We start from the raw sequence: 27,743 nt of genomic DNA, 5'->3' as shown, positions 1-27,743 counted from the left end.
GGACGGTGTATCATGATGCTGCGCATTCGACAAGCTTGGAATTGGCGCCCGTGGGACTGGCATAAGAGAATTTCGACTGAGGGCACGAGACGTACCTCCCAGAGCTCGTTTGCCTGCCTTCGCATGGCAGGGGTTCAGGATGCCTTACTTAACAGCTGTCTATCAACCTCGAGAAAGCAGCGGAGCCTTTGCTATTTCAAGTATTTTGGGGGATCTGGATCCCAGCCACACAGTGCTGTCCTTTTTTCCTCGTCAACATTTTTCCCACGCTTGCAGCAGCCTAGTCATCTTCTTGAGGATTCACCAAGAACAGCTGCCAAGCTTGAAAGGAAGATGGGTGTAGGCGAAGCGAGCGGGATGCTTACGTTTCTCTTCGCATACTGGGCTGGCCATACACTCCACATGCACCACCAATTCCTGCCCTATCGCAGCTCAACCAGCCTCGGCCCCACGGTCTGACATGCGTCCCTCGATTGGTTCGCTGCTGCAGAATGATACTTGATGAGACAGCATACGAAGTTTTCACTCGGAGGTCTCACGACTGCCGAATCGACGGGCGGTGAGATAGAGGTCAATCGTGATGCGAAGTTACACAACCAAAACAACATGACGGTCGCCGTCGTTGTTGGAGCCATGGAGGAAGCCCGTCGCTGACTCATTCCTTACCATGGTCCGACTACGGGTGTCACCACGGGGGGGACCTGGCAATAGGAGGGCAAGAAATAGGAATTCAAGCCCCGGCCATCTTGATTATCAAAGCCTACTGTACAGACTATTCTCAGCGTCTGTCCCGGCTTCCGGCAGCACCTCGCTTTGGTCGTCGCCAACTTTTGGCTCTCCTCATCCAGTTTACCTGTGGGATTCTGCGAATTCCACTTTCGACATGGCCCTTGTCGCTTAGAGTTAGGGTCATGCGATCCCCAGATTGTCATTTCTGCCTTTCCTTCCTGGGCGAATGGCCTATCTCTCGGACGATATCAATCATGTTTCCCGTCATGATGGAATTTTAGCACAACATCTACCCACATGGCTTCCGACCCGCGGCGAGAGTTTCTGTTCCTGAATCAGTCTCTGTCTTCCACACCCCGCTCGCAGAGGGAGAAAGAACTCCAAGATGCAGATCGTCGAGCTCATGCAGCGCGGAACTCCAGACTCAAGCGACCCGTTCCGCAGGCCGAAGATGAAGCTGTCAGCTCGAGCCGTCGCTCCCCAAAGAGACTCAGCCGTCGTTCGGTTGATGACGATGTTCAACAGGATAGTGACGATTCGACACTTCCAGTTATCAGACAGAAGCTGGCGGTACGACCCAAAACTCCAGAACGTCCACAGATCGTGCACGGGTTGTCGCTGGTACCCAAGAGCTTTACCTCCACAACCTCACTGGGCCAGGCTAACTATGACCCGTTTGACACGGGCCCGGTTAGCGGGCTGCCTCCTTTCATCTACGATATCCTGGAACATTGTGAGTCGCGATCTCTGCAACCCTCGTCCGTTTTGTTCTTTGTGAAGTTGCGATGTCCCTGATCCCCTGATGGTGGTCAGTTGAGTGTCGGAAATTTCTGGTTTCTTCGGCATTGCTGATTGTCGCTCGGTATTCCAAGCCTACCGCTTCGTCTGGCCTGCAGTGCTGAACCAGGATCCGATCACCACCGAACGATATGAAGTCATGAGACGGAGGGACGCACAGGAAATTCCTTTTATTCTCCACGCACAGATTGTCAACGCAGGGGGTCACAGATTACGACTGCTTCCGGCGAATCACCAGTCTCGGTCACTGGTAGCACGAGCAGTATCGTACCATGAGCGGAAGACTCTCGAAGCCGTTGCAGATATCGTCCAGAAGAACCCGATGCCGCCCTGGAAGAGTATAATTCTGGCGCTGCTTTTGGTGACGTGGCCTGCTGGAACTCACGAGGAGGAGCCGTCCAGATATCCCGTATCCCCTATGGCCAAAGCGCAGAATCTACACCTTTTCAACAACATGGAATTGACGCCCGGCAGAATCCAGCAGATCCAGCGGTTTTACCGCACTCTCGAACCTCTGGGTGGTATAGATGGATCCCCTCTGCCCGATCACTGCCATGTATTCAGCCTGTGGGTTCTACTCTCATCCTCCTGCTCCAACATTCTTTGAATTGGTTTTACTGACTCCTTTGTCTCTAGCGCGGACACGTTCGTCTCGACTCGACTCGGCGTCCGCCCTCTCTGGCCGTGGCCCAACAAGCTGCGCTACGCCTGCGAAGCATTCAAGGACCTTGTGCTCGATCCCCGTGCATTCCAACTATCTCTGGTGATGGGTCGAGGCTTCTCTTGCGTGCAAATTCCCGGGCTTTTACGAGCTCTAATGTTAGCATGTCGGGCGACGCTGGGCATCGATCTATATCACCGAAAGGCTCCCGCGGCACCTATAATCAGAGATATATGTACAGTCAGGAATGCCGTGCAGCACCAGCTATGCTCGCTCGATCCACCGCTGGATCTGGTGCCCTCACATGAGGACTCTCTCTACAATATGGTACGACTTGCTGCACTGATCTACAGCGACCTAGTCCTTTTCCCGCTGGGGGAATCCGTGAGCATCAAGTTGCAGCTTGCATACGACTTGCGCAAAGCCCTGGAATTATTCTTTACAGGCGAGACTCTGGAAGAACAGATGGAGCGCGAGCTCACAGTCTGGTGTCTGACAATGGGCGCCATGGCAGCGCATGGGACGGTTCACCAGGAATGGTATGTCATGCAGCTGAGTCGGAGCTTGCGCGAGGATCGGCGACTGTTGGACTGGATTTTGTTTCAGACTCTGATGTCGCATTTCCTGTGGTGGGACTATGTGCTCCAGCCCCGGTGCTGGGACGTATGGAACGAGGCGGCACAGCAGATTCAGATTCACCTGGAGGGGTCGAGTTCACCCTCTCCGTGAGATTGAAAAATGCCTCAGTCTGGCTGTGATCGTCCATGATATAGGTAGCTAGTGCAGATGTACTCGTAGGTGGAAGGAGGCGGCTCGTATCCCTCGGGATATGTCGCTTTCGCTTGAGGGACCTCTACCGAGGACGTCTGCATGATAATGACATCGCGGCTCGAGGGGGTGCAAGCGCAGAAACGCTCTAACTTCCTGAGACTGCGTTAGCAACGACAAGTCACAAGCATCTCAAGTATTAAACGGCATTAGACCCAGACCGTGAGGCCACCGACCGCCAACAGTGACTAGGCATGATAAGACCACTTGTTGATGTGTCCGGAGTGTGGCAATTTCTCATTGGGCGGGAGACCGAGGAGATGATTGTGGATGGTGGATAATGATTTGAGAGAGTGAGACTTGTTACATTGACTGGTGGGCACGTGGGAAGGAGAAGAGTCGAGAAGGGGAGGTGTGAAGAGAAGGTGAAGGGCAACAGGGACTGCGTAAGTACTCGGTATTTACAACTCTTTCACTCCCTCATGTACCGAGTACCCTGTCGACCTGTACCTAGAACAAACCACATACCAAGAGCTCTACAGCACCCTCTCAGCCTCTCTACTGCTCCGGGCATCTAGCGACCTGCTCAGTCAGTCCTCTCCTGCCACGTAAACTCATTTCTGATCCTTCTCTCTCCTATGCGTTTTGCTCTTCTACCACCCCAACCCTACCTCCAATAACACCTCTGACACGACAGCACTCTGCTTCAGGACCCTTGACTTTGTTCCCGCCGGACCGTTAGATCCTACCTGTCCTGTTCCTGCCTTGAAAGACAAGCTGGCCGAGGGAAACAAGAGAGGGAGGGAGGTAGAGAGGGGTGGGCCGGCGCTCTTGGACAAAGCCAAATTGCACAGACCAGGAACAGGCCTGAACCCACGCTTTAGGGTCGCCCGCCATGGCTTCCGATGCCTCCAGGTCTCCAACTGACATCCTCTCCATCTCCCTCACTACAAACCCCCTGAACATCGTCTTCCCAGTGTGCCTGCTGCTCGCCTTTCTACTGCTGCACTGGCGCCGGAAGAGCAGCCCGACACTGCCGGATCTGCCGTGGGTTGCGCGCAACGATAGAGCATGGGTCCTGTGCGATCTGAGGACGAGGCTGTGGTGCTCCATCAATTACGAAGAGGCCTTGAGGAGGGCATATGATCAGGTAGGTTTCTAAATGTTGGGTCAGAGGGGGGCTTATAGGTGCTGCTGTCTCTGTCCCATTATCCTCGCAGCTTCTTTATTCCATTCTTTCTCTCAGCCATTGGCCTCGGTTATCTTGGAACAGGTACGACATCAGAGAAGGGAGGAGAGAAGCAATGGCCTATGTCATTCGTTGCCATTGATATCCTCTTGTGACAATGCCTATCGCGCACTGTTTGTCCATCTTCATCTGACCACACTCTCCAACACAGTATGCCCGCCACAACAAGCCGTGCATCCTCGCCACTCTCGATGGCGAGGTCGTTCTGCTCCCGCCGTCCAACACATCCTGGCTGATCGCCCAGCCTGACAACGTCCTCAGTGTCAATGGCGCCCACAAGCATATCCTACAGACCCGATATACTTTCCCCAAGCCCGAGATTATGGATCCAACTGTTCACTTCGGTCTGTTTCCCCTTCTCCTTACTCTGGCGTCTTCGGTCCTTGGACCTGAAACTTGGCATTTTCTTTCCCCAGTTGCACTCTATTTGAACCTCGCTGACGCTTCATGCCCCTTGCTAGACGTCATCAAGTCCGAGTTGACTAGGCAGGTCTTCAATGTCACGCCCGAAGTGTGCGACGAACTAGCCGCAGCAGTAGATCAAATCTGGGGCAGCGAAGCTGATCCCGACTTTGAATACTACCCTGACGCCGACGGGTGGAAGACCGTGGTGCTCTTCGACAGTCTCACCAAGATCATTGCCCGAATTTCCAATAGAGTCTTTGTCGGGCTTCCACTATGTGAGTAGATTCCCTTCCTTCTGGCAAAGAGGCGGGTCAAAGTGGACGGTGCGTAGAATGATCCACAGGCCCCAGGCCGCCTGACACAGAAGAGCATACATCGTCCTCGAGAGAGCATCGCCGTCCTCTTTAGAAGAAAATTTGCATCGGTAGTGTTCACTGTCCAAAATGCTAATCAAACATGGCCTTCAGGTCGTGACGAGGAATACCTCAAGAATGCAATCGGTTTTGCAGAAGATATTGCCTTTTCTGCAACGATACTGCGACTCTTCCCTGGCATACTCCGGCCTCTTGTCTCTCGGATAGTGACATCCTCTAATCGTAAGCATACCCGCGCATACACTGAAATCCTCACGCCCGAGATTCTCCGGCGTCAGGGCCTCCAGGACGTAACCACCAGCGACTCCGAGGCAGAACACAAGAACAGCGAGACGGAGCGGCCGGGCGACACAGCAAAGAACGACTTTCTCCAATGGCTGTTGACCCGATCGCTCACCAAATCGTATCTGTCGCCGGACGAGGCAGACCCGCAGATCATCTGTGCGCGCCTTTTGCACGTGAACTTCGCGTCCGTCCACACGACCAGTTTCATCGGCACCAATGCCTTGCTGGATATCCTTGCCGCACCGCGCAACGAGCGTGTCCTGGAAACGCTGCGGCAGGAGGCCTGGGACAACATGGAGCCAGACGCCGGATCGGGACAGGCTTCGAGGATGTGGTCGCGCACGGCTATCGCCAAAATGCACTACCTCGACTCTGCTCTTCGAGAAAGTTCACGACGCGCGAGTATCATAGGTGTGGGAGTGAACCAAAAGGTCGTTGCTCCGGGGGGCATCACGACGCCCGATGGGATACATGTACCCGAAGGATGTATGGTCGCCACGCACAGTTGGGGGTGCCATAATGACGAGACCCTTTATGAGGGAGCCGACAAATACAAGGCTTTCCGGTTCGTGGAATTGAGAGACAGAGTCTCCAGTGGACTCGGGGATGGTGATAGAGATAGAGCAGATCGGGAGAAGGAGTACCTGGACAAAGCCCACCTCTCCTTCATCGCCACCTCTCCCTCATACCTCGGGTTCGGACATGGTCGGCACGCTTGTCCTGGAAGATTCTTTGCCGCGCAGGAACTGAAGCTGTTGCTCGCGTATCTGCTCTCGCGGTACGAGATCCAGATGGTCATGGAAGGGGGCCTTGGTGGGAACTGGAATGGGAAGGGTATTAGACCTGAATGCTACTGGGCGGGACCGAACCACGTCCCGCCGATGAGCGCCAAGGTGAGAGTGAGGAGACGGAAGGAATTCCAATAGTCTGGTCAGAGCACTGTCGAAGAAAAAGTATTTGCGTGGTGTGTGGGATGTTATAGGGTAGGGCGACCTTGATGCCTCGAAGATGGTGTTGATGGATTAGCTGGGCGTGAAAAATGCGAGACGTACCTAGTACATATAGGCTGTTGGATAGGGATTGATCAGGCCCGCCCAGATATTGATTGACGGACACAAAGGTGCCGGGACTCTCGCAGCCATAATTGGGTTGCCGAGTAACGTTAGCTTAGAGCTTGACGAGTAGGTGTTTGAAGTTTGTAGATGGTCGAGCGCCACGAGTGATGGATGTAGATGAGGGCTTCCTTTCTTTCCTGTGCCAAGTCACGACCGCGACTCGTCGAGGGTTGTCAGTCAATAGGAAACAAGCTCATCGTTGTCGCTTTCGAGCAAAAGCCCCAGCCATTCTCGTTGGCGTCATCCATCAGCCCCTTCGAGTCCCCTTGTCAGTGACCCAGTTCCTCTTCCTGCTGCCTCGCCCTCCAGAATCCCTTGCCATAGCTAACCACGATCTCCTCGCCCTTTGCGATCCCCCTCGCCCTCTGCTTCCCGCCGTCCTTCCGGTTGGCTTTGCCGGTACTCAGCACGAACACGCCGATCCGCCTCTCCCATCTCGCCTCGCCGCCGCGGGAGGTCGGTGGAGGCATCTCGACCCAACAGTCGCGGAACTCGGCGTTGGGGCCCTCGGGTCGGATGCCGCGGTAGTCGTTGATGAAGCGCGCCTCGTTGCCGCACTGCGCGGCGTCGATGGCGAGGTCCAGCTCGCGGTCGAGGCTGAGGTCGTAGTCCGATGTCGAAGCTGACTCTGACGACGACGTGTGCAGCGTGCCGAGGTAGAGGATCACGAATGACGACGGGGCCAGGGGGCGCGCCGCAAACAACCCGTGCTGTCGGTACGCTGGGTGGGAGGGGTCGGCGATGGACTTTATTTGGACCAGCGGAGATGGCGACGTGAGTGCTGAATCGGGAATCACGGGGAGTGAATCGGACGGTCTGAAGGTGGCTCTGGTCACTGATGAGAGGAGTAGTTCTGGTGATAATGGAGGCGGAATATGGAGTTTGTCGAGATAGAGAATGTCTTTGGGCCAGTTCTTGGGCAGGGAGGATGTAGTCTGTCTCGGTGGCATTGCCATGTAGTCATACACACATCTCACCTTTGATATTGTCAATTGGACCATCGATAGGTTGAAGGGCTCGTCTAAGTTTCCCCAGCGACTTCTGGGTCACACGCTACCTACTCGGTACTGGTACTTAACACTTCACCACCCACATTGTGAGACTGCATGCGAGCTCTCCTTCTTTCTCATTCAAAGTTCCATCGCCGTGGTATGACTTTGAGAGGTATCGCTACAGCCGGCACCAAGATATGCGTTCCGATACTTCGAGCGACCTTCCTCCTTTATTTCCTCATTCACTTGTTAAATATATTCATCACGTAGTGTCCTAAAGGAACACTACATACGGAGCGACCTCAATGCGTGAGTCGGACATCACAACCCCCAACCTGACTCTCCATCCTCAAAAATCCTCCGAGACATCAATAACTTGTCCCGCCGCTCATCACGGTGGGGGGACTTTTCAGCCCTCTTGTTTCAGGGTTCTTTTGCGCCAGTACCTTTTCAATTGGCATGGACTCTCCCCTTTGAGGCTTGACATTTGTGCATTATCCCACATGCCGTACCCAGTCGGAGATATAGACAGGAAAGGAATTTTTGGGCAGTGCGAGGACTGGGAGGTGGATATACCAGTACATACAGGACCTAGGTAGTAAAAGAACTGATGGTAGAAGCTGGCAGCCTACCTGGTCATTGAGTATGGTGGCCTCCGCCAACTCGCTTCTTGAGGATCGCCAGAGCCTGCTGCCTACCTAGGTGCCTAAATATTACACTAGCTCTAGTTGCCTAGCCAGTTTTGTGTGGGCATTGGCATCCTAGGAAGTCACAACGCGCGCAGGAGCTCACAGCCCGCAGCTCCGGTGTCTGTGCGGGGAAGCTTGAAGCTACAACCCAAGGCTGGTGACAACACCCACTCAGGCACCAGTAAGGCTCCTCCTCTCTTTCAGGAACGCCTAACGGGCGCTGCAGGTGTCACAGTTCCCCTGTTCCCGCCCCCCAAGTGGCACCAACTCACTCCCACCCATGCGTAGGACGGCAACCACCGCGCCACCACCAAATCTCCGTAGCCAAACATGTTCCCTTTAACTCGACCCCATCTCACCATCTTTACTCCCTTCATGCCATTCATCCTGTGCACGACGCCGTTCCTGCCATGATGGATCGTCAATCACTGTCGAGTGGCCATGAGCACATCGGCGAAAAGGCTCCTCTGGTACAAGATGAGGAAAGCAGGGCGCCGACTCCCGCATCCTACTGCGCTTCGTGCGGTCGCCGCCTCCGGGAAGCGTTTCATTGGCGTGCCTTCGCCGCCTTCATGGTCCTCTTCGTCACATGGCTCTGTTATGCCGGCTTCGTTGTGAAGAATGACGGGCCCGATGTTTTGCCTTTCTCCCTCAATAGTGAGTCTTGCTGTGTGAAACTGGTTCACGGCTCCGTTTGGTTGCTGACAACCCCGAAGCAAACAGCAAAGAACCCGAACATAAGGGGGCTGACATCTGTCTCACGCCTGCGTGTGTTCATGCCTCCTCGGAGCTGCTTTACAACTTGTCGCCCGACTACCAAACCCTTGACCCATGCACCGACTTCGAGGAGCTGGTTTGCGGAGGTTGGAGGGAGCGTCATGATCTACGGCCCGACCAAGGCGATGCTTTTACCGGCACCATCATGAGCGAGAATTCTCAGATGCTACTCCGCCATATCCTCGAAAATCCGTACCCCGGCTTGTCGGCGGTGAGTCCCTGGCACCCCATCAACGATCTTGGTTCCTGTGCTTATATTTGCTCCAGCATTCTTACTTCTCCCCTGCCACACTCGACAGTACCACAGGCTCGGTGGACAAGGAGAATTTCGACAAGCTCAAAGCGGCCTATGATGCTTGTTTGGATGAGGACACCATCGCGAAAGTCGGGGTTGCGCCATTGATCGAGATACTCAACGACACCGCGAAACATTTTTCATCTGGCGACCTCTCTGCCACCATTGCATTTATGCTCAAGACTGGAATGTCGACCGTGATATCTGCTGACACCGGTGCCGACGACAAAGATCCAGATACGGTGGTCGTCTCCATCGCGGCTCCCTGGAGCATCGGTTTACCTGCACAGGAAATGTACGAAGACGAACAGCTCGTGAAGAAGTATGAAGGCGTGGCTTCGGAAGTTCTCTCGGCACTCCAAGATGGGGCCTCCGGAGATGTAGTCGATGCTCATGATCTGGTCGAGTTCGAGAAGCAGCTTGCGAAAGCCTCGCCGACTGCTGAAGACCGCAACGACGTGACGGTGAGCTGGAGCACTGTTTCACAACCCGAACTTACTAACGTACAGGACAGAAATACTACAACCCCATGTCTCTAGCTGATGCTGATGCTCTAACTCCACAACTGAAGCTGTCGGAAATCCTCCATAGCCTGGTACCCTCAAACTACCAATTGGAGCGAGTCATAGTCATGGCTCCACAATACATGAAGGAGCTTAGTAAACTGCTGGCGGATACACCAGAAAAGACTCTGCACACATACTTCATGTGGAAGGTAGTCCAGTCGTACGCCAGCTTCATCGAGGCCGATGCGGTTGCTCCTCTCAAACGATTTTCAAACGAGCTGGAGGGCAAGGTACCATGCTTCCTCGAAGTGACCTTCCAGCCTTCCGATGCTGACATGACCTAGGACCCAGATACAAAACCGGAACGATGGCGAACGTGCGTCGACCACGTCGACTTTGGAGTGGGCTGGATCCTGAGCCGCTTCTTCGTCGAGAAAGCCTTCTCTGCCAAGGCGAAAGAATTTGGTGACCAAATTGTCTCCGATATCAAGGACCAGTTCATCGAAAAACTCAAGGTTACCGAGTGGATGGAGAAGGAAGTGATTGAGCTGGCCATTTCCAAGGTCCACAACATTGTCCAGAAAATTGGATATCCGGACAAGGTATATGAAGTTCCAGGACTTTTATTAAGTTGTATAATACTGATAGATGCTGTTTACAGAGTCCAAACATTATGGACCCCGCGAGTCTGAAAAAATATTACGCTCCAGTCAACATTACTTCTTCGACGTACTTCGGCAATGCCGTATCGATCATCCGTGCTGAGCTCGCTCGCGAGTGGGCGGCTCTGGGCAAGCCCGTGGATAGAAATCAGTGGTTCGTGACTGCTTCTTGTCGTAGGATTGATTGCAAGTGTTGACGGTCTTTAGGGATATGACTGTTCCAACTGTGAATGCATGTATGTGCTTCCAATCCCCTGCGTGTTTTGTTAGCACTTGACTAATCTTACAGACTACAATCCTCCCGGCAATGAGATTGTTTTCCCAGCAGGAATCATGCAGGTCAGTTCAGTGAAAGGAGCAAGACGCGCATTCAAGTGCTAATTAGACCAGTTTCCCGTCTTCGATGTCGATGTCCCCCAGTATCTCAGTTACGGCGCCTTCGGATCCGTATCTGGGCACGAACTCTCTCATGCATTCGATTCGACCGGTCGCCATTATGACCAGAACGGCAATTTCACCGACTGGTGGACGGAAAAGACGGTCGAGAACTTCAAGAAGCGGGCAGAGTGTTTCGTCGAGCAGTACTCCAACTTTTCTGTACCAGGCCCTGATGACAAACCGCTCCATGTCAACGGCCGACTGACCTTGGGCGAAAACATCGCGGACGCAGGTGGTCTAGCGGCAGCATTTGCGGCGTGGAAGAAGCGCGCGGCGGAGAAGCCCAACCAGGATCTTCCTGGGCTGGAGTTCTTCACACAGGAGCAGTTGTTCTTTGTCAACTACGCCAACTGGTGGTGCGGAAAGACCAGGAAGGAAACTGCCATTCAACGAATCTACCTGGACCCTCATGCGCCCAAGTTTGCCAGGATTCTGGGCACCATGGCCAACTCAAGGGACTTCCGGGAGAGTTTCCAGTGTGAGAAGAAAGAGCCCGTCTGTGAGTTGTGGTAGGGGTTGCGTGCATGTGTAGGTGCAGGGAAACAGGTCTGTTTTGATTGCATCCGGTAGCTGGCATTGCAATTCCAGTTGGTGGCCACGGGAATCTGGATGGATGGGAAAAGGCACATTCGGTAAAAAGACCGGGGCATCAAGACCTCCTGGCAGGATCAATTGGAGTCTTTCTCTAGTGTTTGTCAGAGTATTGGTTTGTGACCGCTGGTGTCGCCATTCTTGGGGGTTATTGTGTACTCTTTCTCTATCAATGTGTGAGTCACGACTTGGGTATACGACGTATTCGAGTCAACGGGCCTCTTCCTGTGTAAGGTCAAAGGAGACGTAAAGGAGACGCAAAGACATATTGAAGGTCCTTGACCTTTACTCTTTGTTCTCCGCACAAGTTCAATTCTCACAGCACACAAAAGACGTTCCATGCCCAAAAATGGCCCAAAACACCTACGACAACCCGGCTTTTTTCAACGAGTACACACAAGTACCGCGATCGGTGCACGGGCTCGATGGCGCTCCAGAATGGCCAACACTGCGTCGACTGGTCGGGGATGCCCTCCCAGGCTGGCGCGACTGCTCGATCTGGGATGCAGCTTCGGCTGGTTCTGTTGGTGAGCGGTGAAGGGGGCTGCTGCGCGGTCGCCGCACGGCGTCGAGATCTCAGAGAACATGCTCCGACAGGCACGAGGGCGGCGAGGCGCATCGCCCGTATTTCTTGCTCGTTGCCGTGTACGAAGCCAGTTCCCCCGTAGTCGAGTCTCAAGGCAGGGTGGCAGGATACTGTGAGATCGTTAGTCAGTGGGTTTTTTTCAAGTAGTTGGAGGCTAAAAGTCTGAGGCAGGTGGTCTAAGGGTTGATCGACTTTGGTCGACTTTGACAAATTTGTTTGAGCTTGTCATCTGTACTCGGTACCGAGTACAAAGACCCTTGCGCGGAGCGTGGGTGGCTCGCCTGATGCCCATCGCCTGAGGCCGCGGAAACTCTCGCTTGCGCTGCGTAAAAGTGCCCAGTTGTGGAGGTGCGGGTGGTACGCTCGAACCAAAGAAATACGAGGGCAACAAAGAAAGTGATTAGCAGGGCGTACTCGGTATACTTATGGGGGTTGTTGTGTAACTGTGCCGCTGGGCTGGGTTGAATCACATTGTCCACCCATCACCATCCTGCACCACCGTTTGTCTCATTGATCTCTCTCTTCCTGCACCTTTGGGACAGGAACTTTGTACATTTGTCCGCACATCTTCGCTGTGATTGCTTCTACGTGCCTACAAACCAGGGCAAGCCACCCTTACTACTGATTCACCATGGCCAAATCTTCCGAAGAGCTCAATCAGCTCGCCCGCCAGCTCAAATCCTTCCATGTCCCTGGCCATCCCCTCATCCTGACAAACGTCTACGATGCCTGTACCGCCTCGGTGGTGGCAGGCCTCCCCTCGACCAAGGCCGTTGCGAGTGCCTCTTTTGCCATCGCGGCCAGCATGGGCATCGTGAATGAAGACACCATGTCGCTCGACGACAATCTGGCTGGGGTTCGCCGGGTGGCTACTGGTCTACGCAACGCCGGCAAGGCCGATACGTTGCCGCTGACGGCAGATTTACAGGACGGGTATGCGGATCCGGGAGACTCGATCCGACAGGCCATCGAGATTGGAGTCGTGGGCTGTAACATCGAGGACGTCGACAACAGCTCCCAACCTCCGAAGCTGAGACCCCTCGACGAAGCAAAGAGCCGGATCGAGGCGGCCGTTCGAGCGGCCAGGGAGGTAGGGGTCCCCGATTTCGTGGTCAACGCCCGCACAGACGTCCTGGGATTCGACGGGACGATTGACGACGTGGTGGAGCGTGGGCGCGCCTATCTTGACGCGGGTGCTACAACCGTGTTTGTCTGGGGCGTGAGGAAGAAGGTCATCAGCGAAGACGAGGTCAGGACCATGGCCAACAGACTGGACGGCAAACTGGCCGTCCTTGCGCAGGGCTGTACCATTGAAGCCTTGAAACGGGCAGGTGTCAGCCGCATCTCCGTGGGGCCTACGCTATTGTTGAGGGCGCTCAAGTTCATTGAGAAGGAGGCTACAGCCATTCTGGAAGTGAACCAGTGGTCCATGAGTACATAATCGAGCGCTCCAGAAACAAGCAACCAGAACCCTTTGCTGTTGTAGACCAAGTCCTCGACTCATTCGGCCATCTTTCTTTTCTTCGCCACTCAAATTTTCCTCGGGGCCACAACGATATACCAACTCCTTTTCGACAACTTTCCTTTTTCCGCTATTGCTCGACTGCCAGCTTACCCCAGTATATCCAGGCTCCTCGGAAATCCCTGCCCCTCAGAGTGGATTCTTGGGTTCGGACACGCATTGGGCGGCATCCCGCCATTCGCTGGGGACACGGCATCTATACGAGGCACATCGCTTGGGCCCAGCTTGGCTCAAGGCGGGCTGCTTCACACGACCAATCACTCTCCAACTACAGCTGACTCAGGAAGTCAAGTTGTAGGCGACAAACAAATGTGGCAATGATACCTTAGAGAGTGTGTGCAGGAAAAAAACAAGGAGTGGTATTCAAGATATGACCATCACAACGACGACGACAACGTTCAGCATGAGAGAACACAAGTCAACTTCCACCTCCCAAGGAAGTTAAATACCATTCTCGTCAGTGCATCTCTTTCGAGAATGCTACTTGATGGACAGTATTACTCTTTGGCGACAGAGGTGACGAGTATTTCCATCTTCACCTCAGATCTATACCAACCCAAGCGACACAACTGCCAACTTGTGGCCTGCAACATGCCAAAAGTCAGAGTCTTCTTTGTGGATTGCCACCCAAAACGCCCTCAAAAAGATCGCGCTCTGGACGATGTCGAGCGAAGGGCTCATGCTGCGCGAGAAACACACAGGAAGAGGGAGGCACAGCGGAACAGCAACCAGTCTTCGCGAGTCACAACGCCATCTCCTACCAGTGAGACGATCCTACATAGGGCAGACCCCTTTGATGCGGCATCTGTTAAAATCGACAATGCCGTGGCGGGCCTCCTGCATTACTACGTCTACTTTTATCATCCCACTCTTTGGCCGAACGAGATGGCGGTCCTTCGTCAGGGTGTATACACGTTTCAAAGCGCCGTTAATCGCATCATGCGGACAGTTGTCGAGGACAGCCTGACCATGTACTGTCTTCTAAGCGCTTCTGCCAGTCGACTCCAGTTCATTGACCGCCTCCCTTCCACGGCGGTGACTGGGAAAGACGACTACTACATGCGCAACGCGCTCCGGTTACTGCGCTCCCGCATCGAAACGCAGCCCATTCAGACCCACGAGCAACTGAGACAGTTGCTGATCTGCATCGTGTTTCTGACCTCGGCCGAGTGTTACCGTGACGACGTCGCGGCGGCGACAACCCACCTACAGGCTGCTGTCGACCTGCTGGATCGACACGGCGGGCTCATGTCCATCCAGGACGAGAATTTGCAGGGTCAGCTCGCCATGAGTGATCTGTATCTCGCGTGCGTCCGGCTCAAGCCTTGTCTATTTGAATGTGACTACGATCCTGGTCCCGCCAGTGCTCTTTGTCTGGGGGACCACGAACTATCGCCGATCCAGTCTGAGAGCGTCGCCAGTTCCCTGCTGGACAGGGACACATCGATAGTACCTTCGGCGCTGAGGGATGTGATCGAGCAGCTGGTCGAGTCCTACGACGTCAAGAGCCGCCTGCAGACCTCGTTCACGTCACCGTCCCGAGCCCTGCAGGTCACCCACTGGATCACTACGCGCAACATGGCCATCCGAAACAGGCTGTTGGCACTGACGACTCACGACCCCAAGACACACGCGCTGAGGACCGCCATCATCATGTGGACCCTGCTCGCGATGAACGTGACGGGCCGCGCAAAGACGGTCAAGGTCATGGCGCCAATGCTGAAGGACATCCTCACACAAATACCCACCACGTCCCTCGGCTGGGTCGGCGCCCAGGACATCAGGCTGTGGATTCTGATCGTAGGCTTCTCGTGCGCCGACGAGGGGAGCCCCGTGGCCGAGTGGTTCGCGGCGCAGTGCTGTGCCTTTGCCAGGAGCTGGAGTTGGTCGTTGGGATCGACGAACTCGTCGCTGTGTCGTCTCGACGAGGCCTTCGTTACAGAGCGCCTCGAAACATTTCAGCGACGAGGCTTCTTCTTCGACGCGCATGTGCAGAGCCCGCGGACACGGAAACTCGCCCGTGCCATTTCTGCTAGTATTTCGGGTTGAATCGCTCTAGGCTAACTAGGCTTTTTGGCAAGGTTGTGTCTTTACGTGAAATTGGAGGGAAGAGAGGGGGAGAGCTAGTTAGAAAGCTAGGTACACAGTCCTGCGAACCCGGTCAACGGGAAGAAAAAGGGGTTTACTTGTTTACCTAGCTAGTCATTCTGGGCGCACGGGACAACTATATATGTGTTGTGCATGTTGTATTGTGTATACATTTGATATATTGGCGATCAGCGATCATGGTATTTTTATTGTTTTTTTATTTTTTTGGTTGGTCTCGTCTTGTTGAATCTCTCTGTTCACTTTACTTTACTTTCCTACCCGATGGAGGTCCGGAGTTGTCCTGTCCTGTCCTGTCATATCCTGTTCTGTTCGCTCTGCTTCGCGTCATTCCAGTCAGCGATCTGATCTGATTTCAATGTAGTAGTGATGATTTGTTCGTCCAAGTCCGAACCACACGAATAAACATCAATTCCTTCTATTGCTCCCATCTAGGCTAGGTATGCTCCAGAGTTCTTTGCCACCATCACACTCACTTACACACTTTCTCTCTCCGAAAAAAGAAGAAGCTAGAAAAGAAAGTCGTATAACCCCACGTCTGGTGTAGTTGTAGAGTAGTAAAAGCTCTTTTGACCGTTGAAAAACAGTGCCGATGCCAATGCCAATGCCACACACACACATGCACACGCACACATACTCTCTACGTGCCTTTGTCATAAAACCCCCAGCAGTCCGAAAATAACCTTTGGCTTTCTCTTGACCCCTGTAAAACAGACCCAAATCGGAACCAGTCACACGCAAAGGCGGTTCTCAACTTGACATCCGGTCAATCTTGAATTTCACGTCCACGTCACCCTGGCCGAATGGGATGGGATTCGAGTCTGCGTCAAATAGCGTCCTCTCGAAAAACCGGACGTTGTTGTCTTGGTCGGCAAGTACAACAGTCTGCTTTTGCGTCCCATAGAGCCCACTGACGCCCAGCGGTCGGGCCCGAAACGGCGGGTTGATCGACGGCGAGTCGCGCCGCACCGGTGTGTGGTGTCCTACAATGTTGACTTTCTCGTGGACTTTGGCAGCGGCAATCTCGTCATCTTCTAGGTGATAACTCGTGTCCTTTCGTCCCAAGGTCGGCACGTATATGGTGTGTCTGAGCGAGGGAATATACGTTTCCAGGCCGGATCCTTCGGGTTCGCCGTTCCGCGGAAGGGTTTCATGGCTGAGCAGGTCCAGAAACCGCGATATCAGCTCATCTTCGCTTTCTTGGTTTTCGATGCTCTGCCGGATCGTGTTCAACATGAGTTCTTCGCCCAAGGTGACCTTCTTCCATGATCGGTCCAAGAAGTGGGCGTTGCTCAGACCGACCGTATGTACCACGTCCCCCGCGATCCACGGTACTTGGCTTTGATCTTCTGCACGATTCGAGATGACGGCAAGCTTCTCGCCTATGTGACCGCACACGAGACTGAAGCCGCCGGCATCTTTGGCAACGCCGGTGTTGACAACTTCCTTGACAAACTCCTCAACGGGACCGACATCTTCGGACAAGAACTTTTTGATGATAGCACCGCGGCTGACGGCCGTGGGAGGCGGCGTGACGTCTTCTTTGAAGTTGGTGAGTACAGCGACCTTGCCTGTTCTCGTCACTCCCAGCCATGTCCCATGGATGTCGCGGAGCATATCCCGGCCTCCAAGAACATGGGTGTGGGGGTCTGGCCACCATCCAGCAACATCGGTCGGTCGATTTAGATACTCGTCGCGGTTGTCGATCAGAATTAGTCGATAGGAAGGATGTGCAGTGGATATTATGGCGATGCACATTTTGAAAATGGGTGAGTTCTTTGCTTGAAGGAAAATGTGGCGCTTTGGCGACGAAATTGACCGGAAGATGCAGGAGGAAACCAAACGAACCGAGTTTATATACAAACTGTGGAGAGGCGATGGATCTTTCCGATTGGCATCACGCCACTCACACTCAAACCCCGGAATCTGGTAGCAAGACTCACGAAAACGTTCGACGTTGTCTAAAGCAGATGGCAAATCTTTGCGCTGGTTGTTGTGGAAAGACCTCGATGCCACGTAGTTTCAGGGGGGGCCACCTCCAGCAAATGAAAAACGACTGCCGCTCAACGAGGACAATCAATCATTTGACGAGATCGTCGCCGGGTACCGAGGCGAGAAGTTTAAAGGCCTGATGCAGGGACCAGTAGGAAGAGGCGAGTGGATGGTCAACTGATGCTGTTTTTCTCCAGTAGGAAGCGAGGCGTGTGTCGAGTTGTGTGGTTATGCAACAAGGCTCTCGGTTCTGTTTCAGGTCTAATTCGGATCGCCAGCCTCGAATCGCGTCAATTTTCCCTATAAACACCAAATTTCAAAGGTACCGAGGAATGATGGGTTGATGTCGCTGTCGGAAAAAATATCAAACCTGCACATGATGTCTGAAAAGATCCACCGTATTAGATATCCCGACTGCCGACTACGGCCGAGCATTCACCGCAGCTGCCCCGCGCCTTATCGATAAGAGACGAGGCTGGGTTCGGATCCGCAGGGCTGAGCTGCCCGCATGTGGAGTCGGCGCAGCCTCATCCTCTCACTTGCTCCTCCGTCAGGCACACCGACTTTGGCTCTTTGGCTTTCCTCAAACCCGCTGTTCCGGACATCTGTTGTCTGGAAAACTCAAAGAAAAAGCCACCTTGTACCGCATGCTGTATCTAACTTGGCTGCCTGGTGGGTGTCCCAGATACTTTTAAACTCCTTCCTCAACTACCTGAGTTCAAGCCATTGATCCTCCAGCATTGGTCTTCAGTCACTCCTCCAAGTCACCATGTTTGGGATCATAGCAGACCTCATAGCGTGAGTACACCAGCAGTGGACTTCCCACTGAGACCCTGTAAACTCACTGCTCTTCTTATGCAGCTCCGTCACCACGATCCTCCTTCCAGCCTACCTCTCCTACAAAGCGTTGCGCACAAATGACCCTGCTCAAACGCACCCGTGGTTGATATACTTCACCATTCTGTCCCTCACCCTTTTATTCGAGTCCTGGACCTTGTTCATCATAGGCTGGATCCCGTTCTACTCATGGCTCCGCCTCATCTTCCTCCTCTACCTCGTCCTCCCTCAGACTCAGGGCGCCAAGGTACTCTACCTCGACTATTTGGAGCCGTACATCGTCCACCATGAACGCCAGATTGACCAGTTCATTGGTGAAACCCACGACAAGCTGCAACAGATGGGATTGGGTTACATGAATATAGCAATTGAATGGGCACGAGAGAAGATCTTGGGCCAGAAGAGTCCACAACAGCACGCTGGCCAGCAACAAGCAGCCGGAGTAGGAGGTTACGCAAGCTATGCGTCAGACCTCCTTTCGCGCTTTGCCATGCCTGGCGCAAGGACCAACACCCCTACTCAACCCGGTGCAACGTCGGCGGGGGTGTACAGTATGGTATCTAGTTTCGCTGCGGGTCTGGCTTCTACATCCAACCCCTCTCAAGAAACATATCGTTCTGCAGCTGCTGAAGCCGCCTCAATCTCCATCCCCCCGAACCTCTTCAAGTTCGAGAACATCCCCGGTCAGTCCACGGCCGAGAAGTCTTCATTCATCACTGCACAACGTGACAGGTTATTGGGGCTGGTAAGGATGCTGGACAGCGAGCAGCAGAACTTGGACCTCGCATATGGCGCTGCTCCGGGCGACGGCAATGGGCGGGGAGGAAACGGGGGACATAGTAAGCGACCCTCAAGCTCAGGATCTGGGTTGGCCATGGGCGGTGGATTGAAGGCCAAGTCGCGAAGTGAGCAATCATTTGAAAATGTCGACTACGACGAAGCCACAGGAGGCTCGAACACGCCAGCAGATCCTCATGATCGTCGGCGAACCAGCGGTGGAGACAGTGCTGGTGGAGGCTGGATCCCCGCTGGTGTCAGCGGGTGGTTTTCGGGCAGTGGCCCTGGTGGCGGCCCTGGAGGCGACGCCCACTATGACCGGAGCGAGCGGGACATGGAGAGGGAGAGGATGCGAGATTCAGGCCCTGAGTCAACGTCGCCATCCGCGAGAGCATCCCGAGGATGGACCGCGGCGAGGGATATCACAGACGAGATCTCACGTGGTATGAGCAGTGGCGTGGACTCGTTGATGGGGGACCCCGAACGACGCAGATGAAGCACCTCGCACCCAAAAAGGCGCTGGGCGCAAGAGAGGGAAATTTGTTCCATCACGGTACAGATCATGGCAGGACAGGTAGGACAGCATAGGAAAGGCTGGACACAGTACAGAGCAGGAAGCCGTTGCTTGCCAAGCGTCTCGTTTCCTATAGCATGGTCAGCAAGTACTACTCCTTCTGACCAGGAACGGAGGGTCATGGGACGGGCGGCCACTGTCCGGTTACATGCAGACGGGTCCTTGTAAATGGAATGATTATTTATACAAGTACTCGCACACCTACAGATTCTACACCGTCTCAGTACAGCGTGTTAGAGTCCCGATATCATCGCTATAGCGCTATAACGTGACACCACAGACATTACGCCAGGCGTGGAAGTACTAATTAGACCGATCAGTCGGTTAGACTCGGTCAGAGAGTGTAGACGTAGACGGAGAAGGAGATGTAGAAGTAAAAGTAAAAGTAGAGATAGAATAGCTATGCGGTATCATTTACATCTTTCTTCCATATACAAGTGCGTTACACTTGTTGTTGATGTACTTGTGCTTGTATATCTCGTGCTCCAAGAAATGCATACAAACACACACATGCACACACATAACACATATGATATGGCGGGTGGGTTGATGGTTACACCAACGGCACGCTCCCTCTTCCTATCCCTCTCCCTCTCTTGATGGCTTGTCCCCAAGTCAGTCACACAACAATCGTGACTCGGATCAATATGCCTACTTGCCTAACCAGGTGGCTGGGTAGGTAGCTAGAGATATACTCCCAGAATATGCATCCGCAAAACCATTGTACAGGCTGGTCAAACATATGCCAGTCCACGAAACCCCATCGGAGAGACCCCGTATATAGATAAGAGGGACAGGCCTGGCTCCTAAAAATCGCTCATGAAATCGAAACACTCGGCTGAATGCGCTATCCGCGCTTCATTGGCGCCTTACATTCTTCCTCTTCGTCTTTGCAAAAAGGTGGACAAAAAATTCATAGTCATCGCATCACCACGTTGCGCGTACCAAAAAAAAGACCAAACTTTTTAGAAACGGTGCTTCGGTACAAAACCATGCGACTCATCCACACCATCTCGATCATCGAGTCATTATACTGGCGTCCAGAGCCTGTAAATAACATTCGTAACTGTTCATTCGGTCGTGGCATCACGCCTTTCAGTTCGGATTCGGAATCTTTCTCGGAACCTCCTGGCTAGACCAGACCGCTCTTCATCGTTTGTCGGACGGTTGGATCGCAGAGTCTCCTGCCGTAACCGCCTCAGCGCTGCAATGCGCTCGTCTCGAGACCCGGACGCCAGGTGTCGAAGGTTGGAGACAGTTTCCCTTCGTCCCCCTCGTTGGGGACTGCCGTTGGTGTCGGCGGGCCTAGCAGGAGGGAGTGGCGGTGGGAATTGGCCATCCTGGTCCGCTGTGGCGGTCGAACCTCTCCGTTCCTCTCCTTCAATCTCTTGATTCTGCGGTCTCAGATCGATTCGACACAGCGGACACGTTCCGCTGACATTGAGAAGCCATGGGTCAATGCAGTCAGGATGGAATTTGTGGTTACAGGGCAATACACGCACTTCCTCTCCCTTCTTGAAATCCTCGGTACAGATCGAACAGCCCAGTTGACCTTCTGCATCGGTGCCATCTGGGTTGTTGGTGGCGATCACTGCTGCCGCTCGGTCGCTGCTGGATTCGGAAGTGACAACCTCTCCAGCCGCGGCTTTGTTGTTTGAATCCGGATTATGGCCGTCGCCCCCGGGGGTATTTCCAGCATTCATTTCAATGTCTGATCCTTCCGTTGGTTTGGCAGCGGGAAGGTCTTGATGATCACCGAACTTGACAATTGGGAGGGTCTCGAGCATGGCACGTGCAATACCCTTTGCGCGGCTCTGTCTCCCTCTGCCCGCGATGTTTCGAGGCCCATACCTTTCAGGATGTCTGTGGGCCCGGATGGCACCGGTGACAATAATGACAACGAAGAGAGCGGTGATAATGCCGGTAATCGAATACAAAATTATCATGGCAACTGCAGTTGTTGGGGATTGGCCAATGCCACCGTTCCCGTTGAACCCAGGCGCAGAGGAATTGGTGTAAGACGTCAGATCTGGGAGGATCGTGGCTGTGCCGGTGCTTTCTTGTGTCAGGTCCAGTTTCGCCAACCTGGATGCAGTGGCGCTGTCGGTGGTGGTCAAGATTCCTCCGATTGTCGGGAGCCCGTCTAGGCCTGTCGCAATGCAATGGTCGCTTGTCTCGCTGTATAGGATGACGATGTTTGCCCTTGGTGAATTCACCACAATGCGAAAGACTTCGCTGGCATCCAAGTTGTTAGGATAATCTTCTGGATCGCAGGAAATATAGGAAAACTGATCCACGTCTGCAATGTCGTTGGCATTGGAGGCATCGATATTGACCAGATGTCCTTGCACTCGAATTTGCACAAAGCCTTGATGTGACATTTGCGCATAAGGACCCAATGGTGCCATCTGTATCTCAGGCAGATCGGCAAACTCGGTGCCATTCAGGATGAATCTGGGGGAGGACGAGAAGGGAAGGAGATCGTGTGTGGTGTTTGACGGTGCAATAGTCTGAGCCGCTGTTCTTGAGCACAAGAAGGTCAGCGCTGTGACGAAGATGGCCAGCCATCTCTGAAAATCCCGAGCGACAACCATGTTTGTTGTATATGGTGCTACCGCCTTCTCTTCGTGCTCCAAAGCAATAACCCTCGTCCGGCTCTTCGCAGAAACCCCACCTTCTGATCAAATTATACGGGTGTTGGTTCGGCGAGGTGCGTCCAGGTTGGACACGATATCGGGACACGAAGGCTTATTACTGAGCAGACAGGACGCGGAGTGTATTATATCGAGCACAGAGTTGAGCAGTGTGCCATGACACCCTTCGTTGGCAATTCAGAGGCAGAGAAGTTAGCGGCCGGGCGATGCTGCTTACATCCGTCAACGAAGGATCAACGCAGAGAACGGGTGATGGGCGGATAGTCGCTGGTTCACAGCGCAAAGGAGACAGGGATGATTTGGAAGCACTATTGGGGCTGTGTTGGAAGGACTGGCTACCGCAACAGTTTCGTGTTTGAGAACTTGTCACAGAAGTTGTTTAATGTCCTGGTCGGCGATCGAGGCAGCCCTCCAAGGTGCAGCTGATCGGAACGCCGGGATACGTGGAGTGATCCACACAGAACCTTGGGCGGTCCAAGACGTTGGTGGTCTCGATTGATTGGTTTAGGATATCGTATACCACAGCACACAACCTGTCCAGCTTGGATACGAGGTGATGGGGATATCCGGCGGTTATCCTTGGATTTCCACCAGCGTTGATGACGAGGAAAAGAAAATTTCCGTCTGTCGCAGGCAAGGGTGCCTCTCAGTCCTGTCCTGTGATTGAACCCCTTTTACCTGCGTGAATATTGCGTGTCAAGGTCGGGCGGCAGGCAGGGCGTCAGAAGATGCGAATGGCACTCGTACGAGTATGTATGAAGCAGGGGGATGGGAGACCTTGAGACGGGCTGCGACAAGCACAACCACAGCTCCCCATGCTGACCTGAAGGGAGAAGGAGAGGGTGGTGGAGCTTGTCGCAGCTGGCGTGAGGGGTTGGTGGAAACCGACCGAGGGGCGACAAGCACGTCGAAGTAGAGGGGCCGGAATAGGTGTTCTGCCGAGGCCGGGTTCTCGTCAACTCAACACCTAACAAATGCCGGTTTGGGGCCCAAGGTGCCTATCGTGTCGCCTATCAACCTCGCAAGCCGGGGCACTCACTAGGTAGAACTAGACCACGGGCTAATCACCCACTGGTGCCTCTAGGCAAGTCATGACGCGTATTCGCAACCATCATCTCAATCCTCAACTCGCCACGCCCGCCCATTGTTACCATCCCGTAATTCTGCAAGTCGATGAGCACCACAAAACAAGACTTTGCCCTTCCTCAAAGGGCTTAAACAGCGGCACGCGACAGATCGACCTGGGCTTGGCCGCGTATTCATCTGCGCATCTCTCTGCTCAGTGACCATGTTGCTAATAATACCCCAGATGATCATCACCTACCTAGATCCCTGACGTTAGACTACCAGAAGCACGAGTCCGGTATGTCTCAAACCGGCCCAGCAGCCTTGTGCAGAGTAGGAGGAGGAGTATAAATTCGAGCCGGTCACAATCCGGAGGAAATAATACCTCAGACATAGTGCACACGGAACTCTGGCCATTGTTCTCCAACAGTGACACAACCTACAGGACAAGACCCGCGCTGACGCAGGTACTTTGACTACCCCGCCAAGGTCGTCAACAATGTCATCGGATCATTCACAGCTACACTCTTTCGGCGCATCCCATGCTCACCTCTCTGTGTGGCCTCAGGCACACGTTTGCGGGAAGAAGGGTGAGACGCCACTCCTCATCCCCAAGCCGACACCCTGCTGTTTCTCGTTCTGGCATAAAAAATCACCCATGAATGAATGCGAAATGCATAATACCGCCAAAGTATTCTGCCTCTCTGGATATTATCTGACCGGAGACGCGGTCAATGTCTGATACCCACCTGGCACATCAGGATGATCGGGAATCGGAAACCAAAGGTGACATTCTCCTCTGAGCGAGCTGGCAGGTTCCTTATGGCGGGAATGTGGCTCGGCACGTGCTGGATCATCCACGATCTTCCAACTTTTTGTGGGCTTATTCATGGTTGCCGGCTCGAGAGGCCGTGATGTTCGTTGATCCTTGTAAGAGCAGTCCCTCGATTCGCCTCTCCGTCAATCGGAACGGGCGGCAAACAACCATATGTCTGGCCGTGTCATTGAAGATTCCTCCATCTCCTTGTGGAAAGGGATGCATTTGGGATGGAAAGTATGAGCGACCTTATGGATCGTCTACAGCATGGCGAATGCACCCGTCGCCCCTGTCTCCTGAAAACGCGCCATCGCCATCCATTGTGGCCGAGAGCTTTACAAGTGGTGTTACAGTACATCGACATTGAAAGAGGCACTGGATTGACAACTCAAAGGGCATGTGGAGGAAAGTGATGATCGGAGAACGTCTCGGCAACTCCAAGAGCTGGCGGACTGAAGCGACAAAGGTTGCTGTATTACCACAAAGGGGATATCTAAACTGACATTCGACTAAGTCTGGGGCAGAGCTGATACCAAATCCAACAGTCAACAGGTACCAGGCCTTGATCTCTGTTCATTTTGTCGCTAAGCTTCAAGCTTACGGGCCTTCAACGTCAGCGAACCTCCATTTTTGGCAGAGCTCAGAAATCACCGTCCTGATGACGATGTACTAGATTCTCGCGGCAGATCTCGCATCATTATATGGCCCCAGGCCCAGGGATCCTCCCGTTTTACACGGGTACAGGCACCTCCCTCCTGGTGAATCTCAGCTCAAGTGGGCAATGTATCCTTCGATCAACTATAAAAGGACTACTCTGTACACTTAGTACGTGTTTGATGCATCCGTTCACGAGAGCAGAAATGTATGTACAGGCTTGATATCGACCTGATCTGGCTACCATCCAGCCACCAAAAGCCTCGTCGCTGCTCCTAAACATCATTGTAAGGCGGTCCCGTAGCTGCTGGTTTCCAAACTCCAACATCCTTCCAATCCTACGACACACAACATACATATCAGAACCACTTGGGCCCCTATTCCTGGATTCCTGAAGCTCAAGATGCTTAGTTGGCGTCCTTCTTAGGCTTTAGAGCTGTCCAATCACCATACTTTGGAGAGTAGAAATATAGATCTGCGCCACGAGGATCTGTCACCAAGTTTAGACGCTGCACAACTGAGCCTGAATATGGCTTGGCTCAACTCGACCATCTCTCTCTAGGGCGATAACATCTGGGATCTAAAAAGGATTTCCAACAGGTACCTCCCGCAAAGTACCTCGTATGATGATCCTCTCCTGCACAATTGTGATCGGTTCCTCTCACAATCGTTCGGCACTTTGTCTTCCTTCGCATACTCTCACCTACTACGGCTGGAGTTTGGTCTCTTCATCTCTATGTTCCAATATGTTCTGTTACGCGCGAACAAGAAGATGGTTGTATGGCGAGCCCCTCACCGTCCTTTGTAAGTCCTCCATAGCTTATGACCAAAGCGTGATGACACGGCTTCCGAAATTCTGCGGGCCTCGTTTTCTAGAGCATCATGTATGTATGTATTTTGCGACTAAGTACGCCTGGATTTCCACCGGAAATTTAGACGATGTCTATCGAAAGGGCGCCTCAGCCACTCCATCAATCCAATCCAGCGTTGTATCACTCCAGTCCGTCCTGTTTATTCTGTGGCATTCCCAGGAACAAATTTCGTCGCCGCCACTGCCGCCGCTTCTTGTGTCTATAGATGGTGTAAATTGCAAATCATGCTTGCGGTCGGCAGGTTAATACAAGCGTGAGGAAGAAGAGAATATGGTTTATCCTTGATGCTTAACACTTCCGGGAAAGCAAACGTCGTGGTAATCGGACTTGCCTCGACGAGGGCAGGGGTTTAATAGCTTCTCTCAGCTGTTTTCTTCCATCTCTCTTCCTTGCTCTGCCTCTCCTGCCTCCCGTGGTATTTTCTGCCTGTCTCTGAATACGCTGTCGGAGTTGAAAAGCGCTAACACCACGTCGGGACAACCCGGTTCAGATACTTGATGAATTTCCACAGGCCGACGGCGCTTTCGGTGTTCCCTGCCGGATCGGTGACTCGCTCTGGGAAGGCAATGCCGGCGCCGTACGCGTGCGGGACGACGTGGCCGTTGCCGTCCAAAAGCGCGCCGTTGGTTGGATCGTAGCTGATGATACCCTCGAGGGCCGTGCCGTCGACGGAGAGCCGGGGCAGCGGGTCTCTCGTGTAGCCGATGGCCTCGACGACATGCGTGCACGAGTCCAAGTGAGGGATCATTGATGCGTCCCGGACGTCTGGGCAGTCGACCTTGGTGAGGAACTCCCCCACCGGCGACCCTGGCAGTTTATCGTCTTCCAAGTGTGCGCGGGCAAAGTCTGCCGAGGCGCCTTTCAGGCCGGTGTTGTCGCGCAGGATCCAGCCGTCCATCTCGACGGCGTAGGTCATGGGGCTGCGGACGAACCACTTGATGTGAAGATGCGGGTGGGTGCTTGTTGCCAATTCGTACAGGTTCATGATGGCGACGATGGCGCTGTGAGATGTGCCTATCACTCCGACAACCGGACCTGCACCCGTCATTGGCAGACTGGCTCGTAGTGCCTGTCGGTCCAGGACGACGTCGAGGTCGAGTATGGTCGGCGACGAACAAGGTAGCGGTATCGTCGTGGGCGATGAGCCTGTGCACATGATGACGTTTCGGGAGAAGATCTTTTGGGTTGGCCCGCGGGTCGTTGGGTCGAGATCCATTGACCAAGAGGCCGACGAAGTTTGGAAATCCCCTCGAGACAAGGTTCCCATGTGTGTCTCGACGTTGGCATGTCTGCGCAGGCCAGTCGTCAACATTGTCAGCATGTCCGCTGCATATTGAAGACGGCAGCCTCGGTTCTGATCGAGGGCTTCGAGTACAGTCACAGCGTGTGGCTTTGGCGTCGAAGCCACAATCTGACGGAACGGCTCGAAAGCGTCGGCATACTGTCGGAACAGAGATGTTTTGGTGTTGCTACAAGCGTCAGAAGAGTTCATCTGCCAATCTTGAGCAGTGGGAGGTCTTGGAGTCTCTCATACACACCTCGATACATCCCTATATTTCTTTGATATTCGTCCCCCCGAGAAGTCTGGATCTACCCATCCGATCCTAAAGGTTTGGTTAAAGTGGAGGAGCGCGCCAACCGTTGCGACACCTGCACCTCCTGCGCCAACGACCACCGCGTCGAAGACTTTCTTTGGCACACCCCTTGACATTGTGTGCTGGTGGATGCAAGCACCCTACAAGTAGATCAGCCCACTGCAAGGATAAGCTGTCGACTAAAATATCCGTGGTAAGAAGGTCGGAGTTTTCCCGGTCAATATCCGACACGCCACTAGCCTCATTTTGGGAAGTCGATTTACTGTACTTCCACACAATATGGCCTTCACAAGGTATGTATGTGCATGTCGCATAGATTCGAAACATGAGTCCAGATACCTCTATACCGGCGTTGGTA

The 27,743-nt window shown here is 53.6% G+C and overlaps 10 protein-coding genes across 10 annotated transcripts; 6 read left to right on the top strand and 4 right to left on the bottom strand.

Moving 5' to 3' along the window:
* Nucleotides 1-1,026: 1,026 nt before the first annotated feature.
* On the top strand, nucleotides 1,027-2,917 carry AYO21_10732 (hypothetical protein; the record flags this gene model as incomplete). The annotated part of the gene is made up of 3 exons (XM_022660641.1): nucleotides 1,027-1,462; nucleotides 1,626-2,094; nucleotides 2,164-2,917. 3 exons carry the CDS (start codon nucleotides 1,027-1,029, stop codon nucleotides 2,915-2,917), a joined length of 1,659 nt encoding a protein of 552 aa, XP_022507069.1.
* Nucleotides 2,918-3,851: 934 nt separating this feature from the next.
* AYO21_10731 (hypothetical protein) lies at nucleotides 3,852-6,195 on the top strand (the record flags this gene model as incomplete). Its single annotated transcript, XM_022660640.1, has 3 exons — nucleotides 3,852-4,106; nucleotides 4,357-4,885; nucleotides 4,961-6,195. The coding sequence occupies 3 exons, from the start codon at nucleotides 3,852-3,854 to the stop codon at nucleotides 6,193-6,195; spliced, it is 2,019 nt and encodes a 672-aa protein (XP_022507068.1).
* A 458-nt stretch (nucleotides 6,196-6,653) lies between these two features.
* Nucleotides 6,654-7,334, bottom strand: AYO21_10730 (hypothetical protein; the record flags this gene model as incomplete). Its single annotated transcript, XM_022660639.1, has 1 exon — nucleotides 6,654-7,334. The coding sequence occupies one exon, from the start codon at nucleotides 7,332-7,334 to the stop codon at nucleotides 6,654-6,656; it is 681 nt and encodes a 226-aa protein (XP_022507067.1).
* Nucleotides 7,335-8,478: 1,144 nt separating this feature from the next.
* AYO21_10729 (hypothetical protein) lies at nucleotides 8,479-11,256 on the top strand (the record flags this gene model as incomplete). The annotated part of the gene is made up of 9 exons (XM_022660638.1): nucleotides 8,479-8,722; nucleotides 8,782-9,053; nucleotides 9,110-9,601; nucleotides 9,652-9,933; nucleotides 9,988-10,245; nucleotides 10,305-10,459; nucleotides 10,513-10,541; nucleotides 10,595-10,644; nucleotides 10,696-11,256. The coding sequence occupies 9 exons, from the start codon at nucleotides 8,479-8,481 to the stop codon at nucleotides 11,254-11,256; spliced, it is 2,343 nt and encodes a 780-aa protein (XP_022507066.1).
* Nucleotides 11,257-12,551: 1,295 nt separating this feature from the next.
* Nucleotides 12,552-13,361, top strand: AYO21_10728 (hypothetical protein; the record flags this gene model as incomplete). The annotated part of the gene is made up of 1 exon (XM_022660637.1): nucleotides 12,552-13,361. The coding sequence occupies one exon, from the start codon at nucleotides 12,552-12,554 to the stop codon at nucleotides 13,359-13,361; it is 810 nt and encodes a 269-aa protein (XP_022507065.1).
* A 672-nt stretch (nucleotides 13,362-14,033) lies between these two features.
* AYO21_10727 (hypothetical protein) lies at nucleotides 14,034-15,491 on the top strand (the record flags this gene model as incomplete). Its single annotated transcript, XM_022660636.1, has 1 exon — nucleotides 14,034-15,491. The coding sequence occupies one exon, from the start codon at nucleotides 14,034-14,036 to the stop codon at nucleotides 15,489-15,491; it is 1,458 nt and encodes a 485-aa protein (XP_022507064.1).
* An 807-nt stretch (nucleotides 15,492-16,298) lies between these two features.
* AYO21_10726 (hypothetical protein) lies at nucleotides 16,299-17,306 on the bottom strand (the record flags this gene model as incomplete). The annotated part of the gene is made up of 1 exon (XM_022660635.1): nucleotides 16,299-17,306. One exon carries the CDS (start codon nucleotides 17,304-17,306, stop codon nucleotides 16,299-16,301), a length of 1,008 nt encoding a protein of 335 aa, XP_022507063.1.
* Nucleotides 17,307-18,309: 1,003 nt separating this feature from the next.
* Nucleotides 18,310-19,650, top strand: AYO21_10725 (hypothetical protein; the record flags this gene model as incomplete). Its single annotated transcript, XM_022660634.1, has 2 exons — nucleotides 18,310-18,338; nucleotides 18,402-19,650. 2 exons carry the CDS (start codon nucleotides 18,310-18,312, stop codon nucleotides 19,648-19,650), a joined length of 1,278 nt encoding a protein of 425 aa, XP_022507062.1.
* Nucleotides 19,651-20,798: 1,148 nt separating this feature from the next.
* AYO21_10724 (hypothetical protein) lies at nucleotides 20,799-22,322 on the bottom strand (the record flags this gene model as incomplete). Its single annotated transcript, XM_022660633.1, has 1 exon — nucleotides 20,799-22,322. The coding sequence occupies one exon, from the start codon at nucleotides 22,320-22,322 to the stop codon at nucleotides 20,799-20,801; it is 1,524 nt and encodes a 507-aa protein (XP_022507061.1).
* A 3,928-nt stretch (nucleotides 22,323-26,250) lies between these two features.
* Nucleotides 26,251-27,501, bottom strand: AYO21_10723 (hypothetical protein; the record flags this gene model as incomplete). Its single annotated transcript, XM_022660632.1, has 2 exons — nucleotides 26,251-27,259; nucleotides 27,329-27,501. The coding sequence occupies 2 exons, from the start codon at nucleotides 27,499-27,501 to the stop codon at nucleotides 26,251-26,253; spliced, it is 1,182 nt and encodes a 393-aa protein (XP_022507060.1).
* Nucleotides 27,502-27,743: the final 242 nt, after the last annotated feature.

The sequence above is a fragment of the Fonsecaea monophora genome, assembly GCF_001642475.1.
Source record: "Fonsecaea monophora strain CBS 269.37 chromosome Unknown Scaff129, whole genome shotgun sequence".
Taxonomy (NCBI): Eukaryota; Fungi; Ascomycota; class Eurotiomycetes; order Chaetothyriales; family Herpotrichiellaceae; genus Fonsecaea; species Fonsecaea monophora.
Note: the sequence above shows the minus strand (reverse complement) of the source record. Positions and strands in the feature narration are given on the sequence as shown.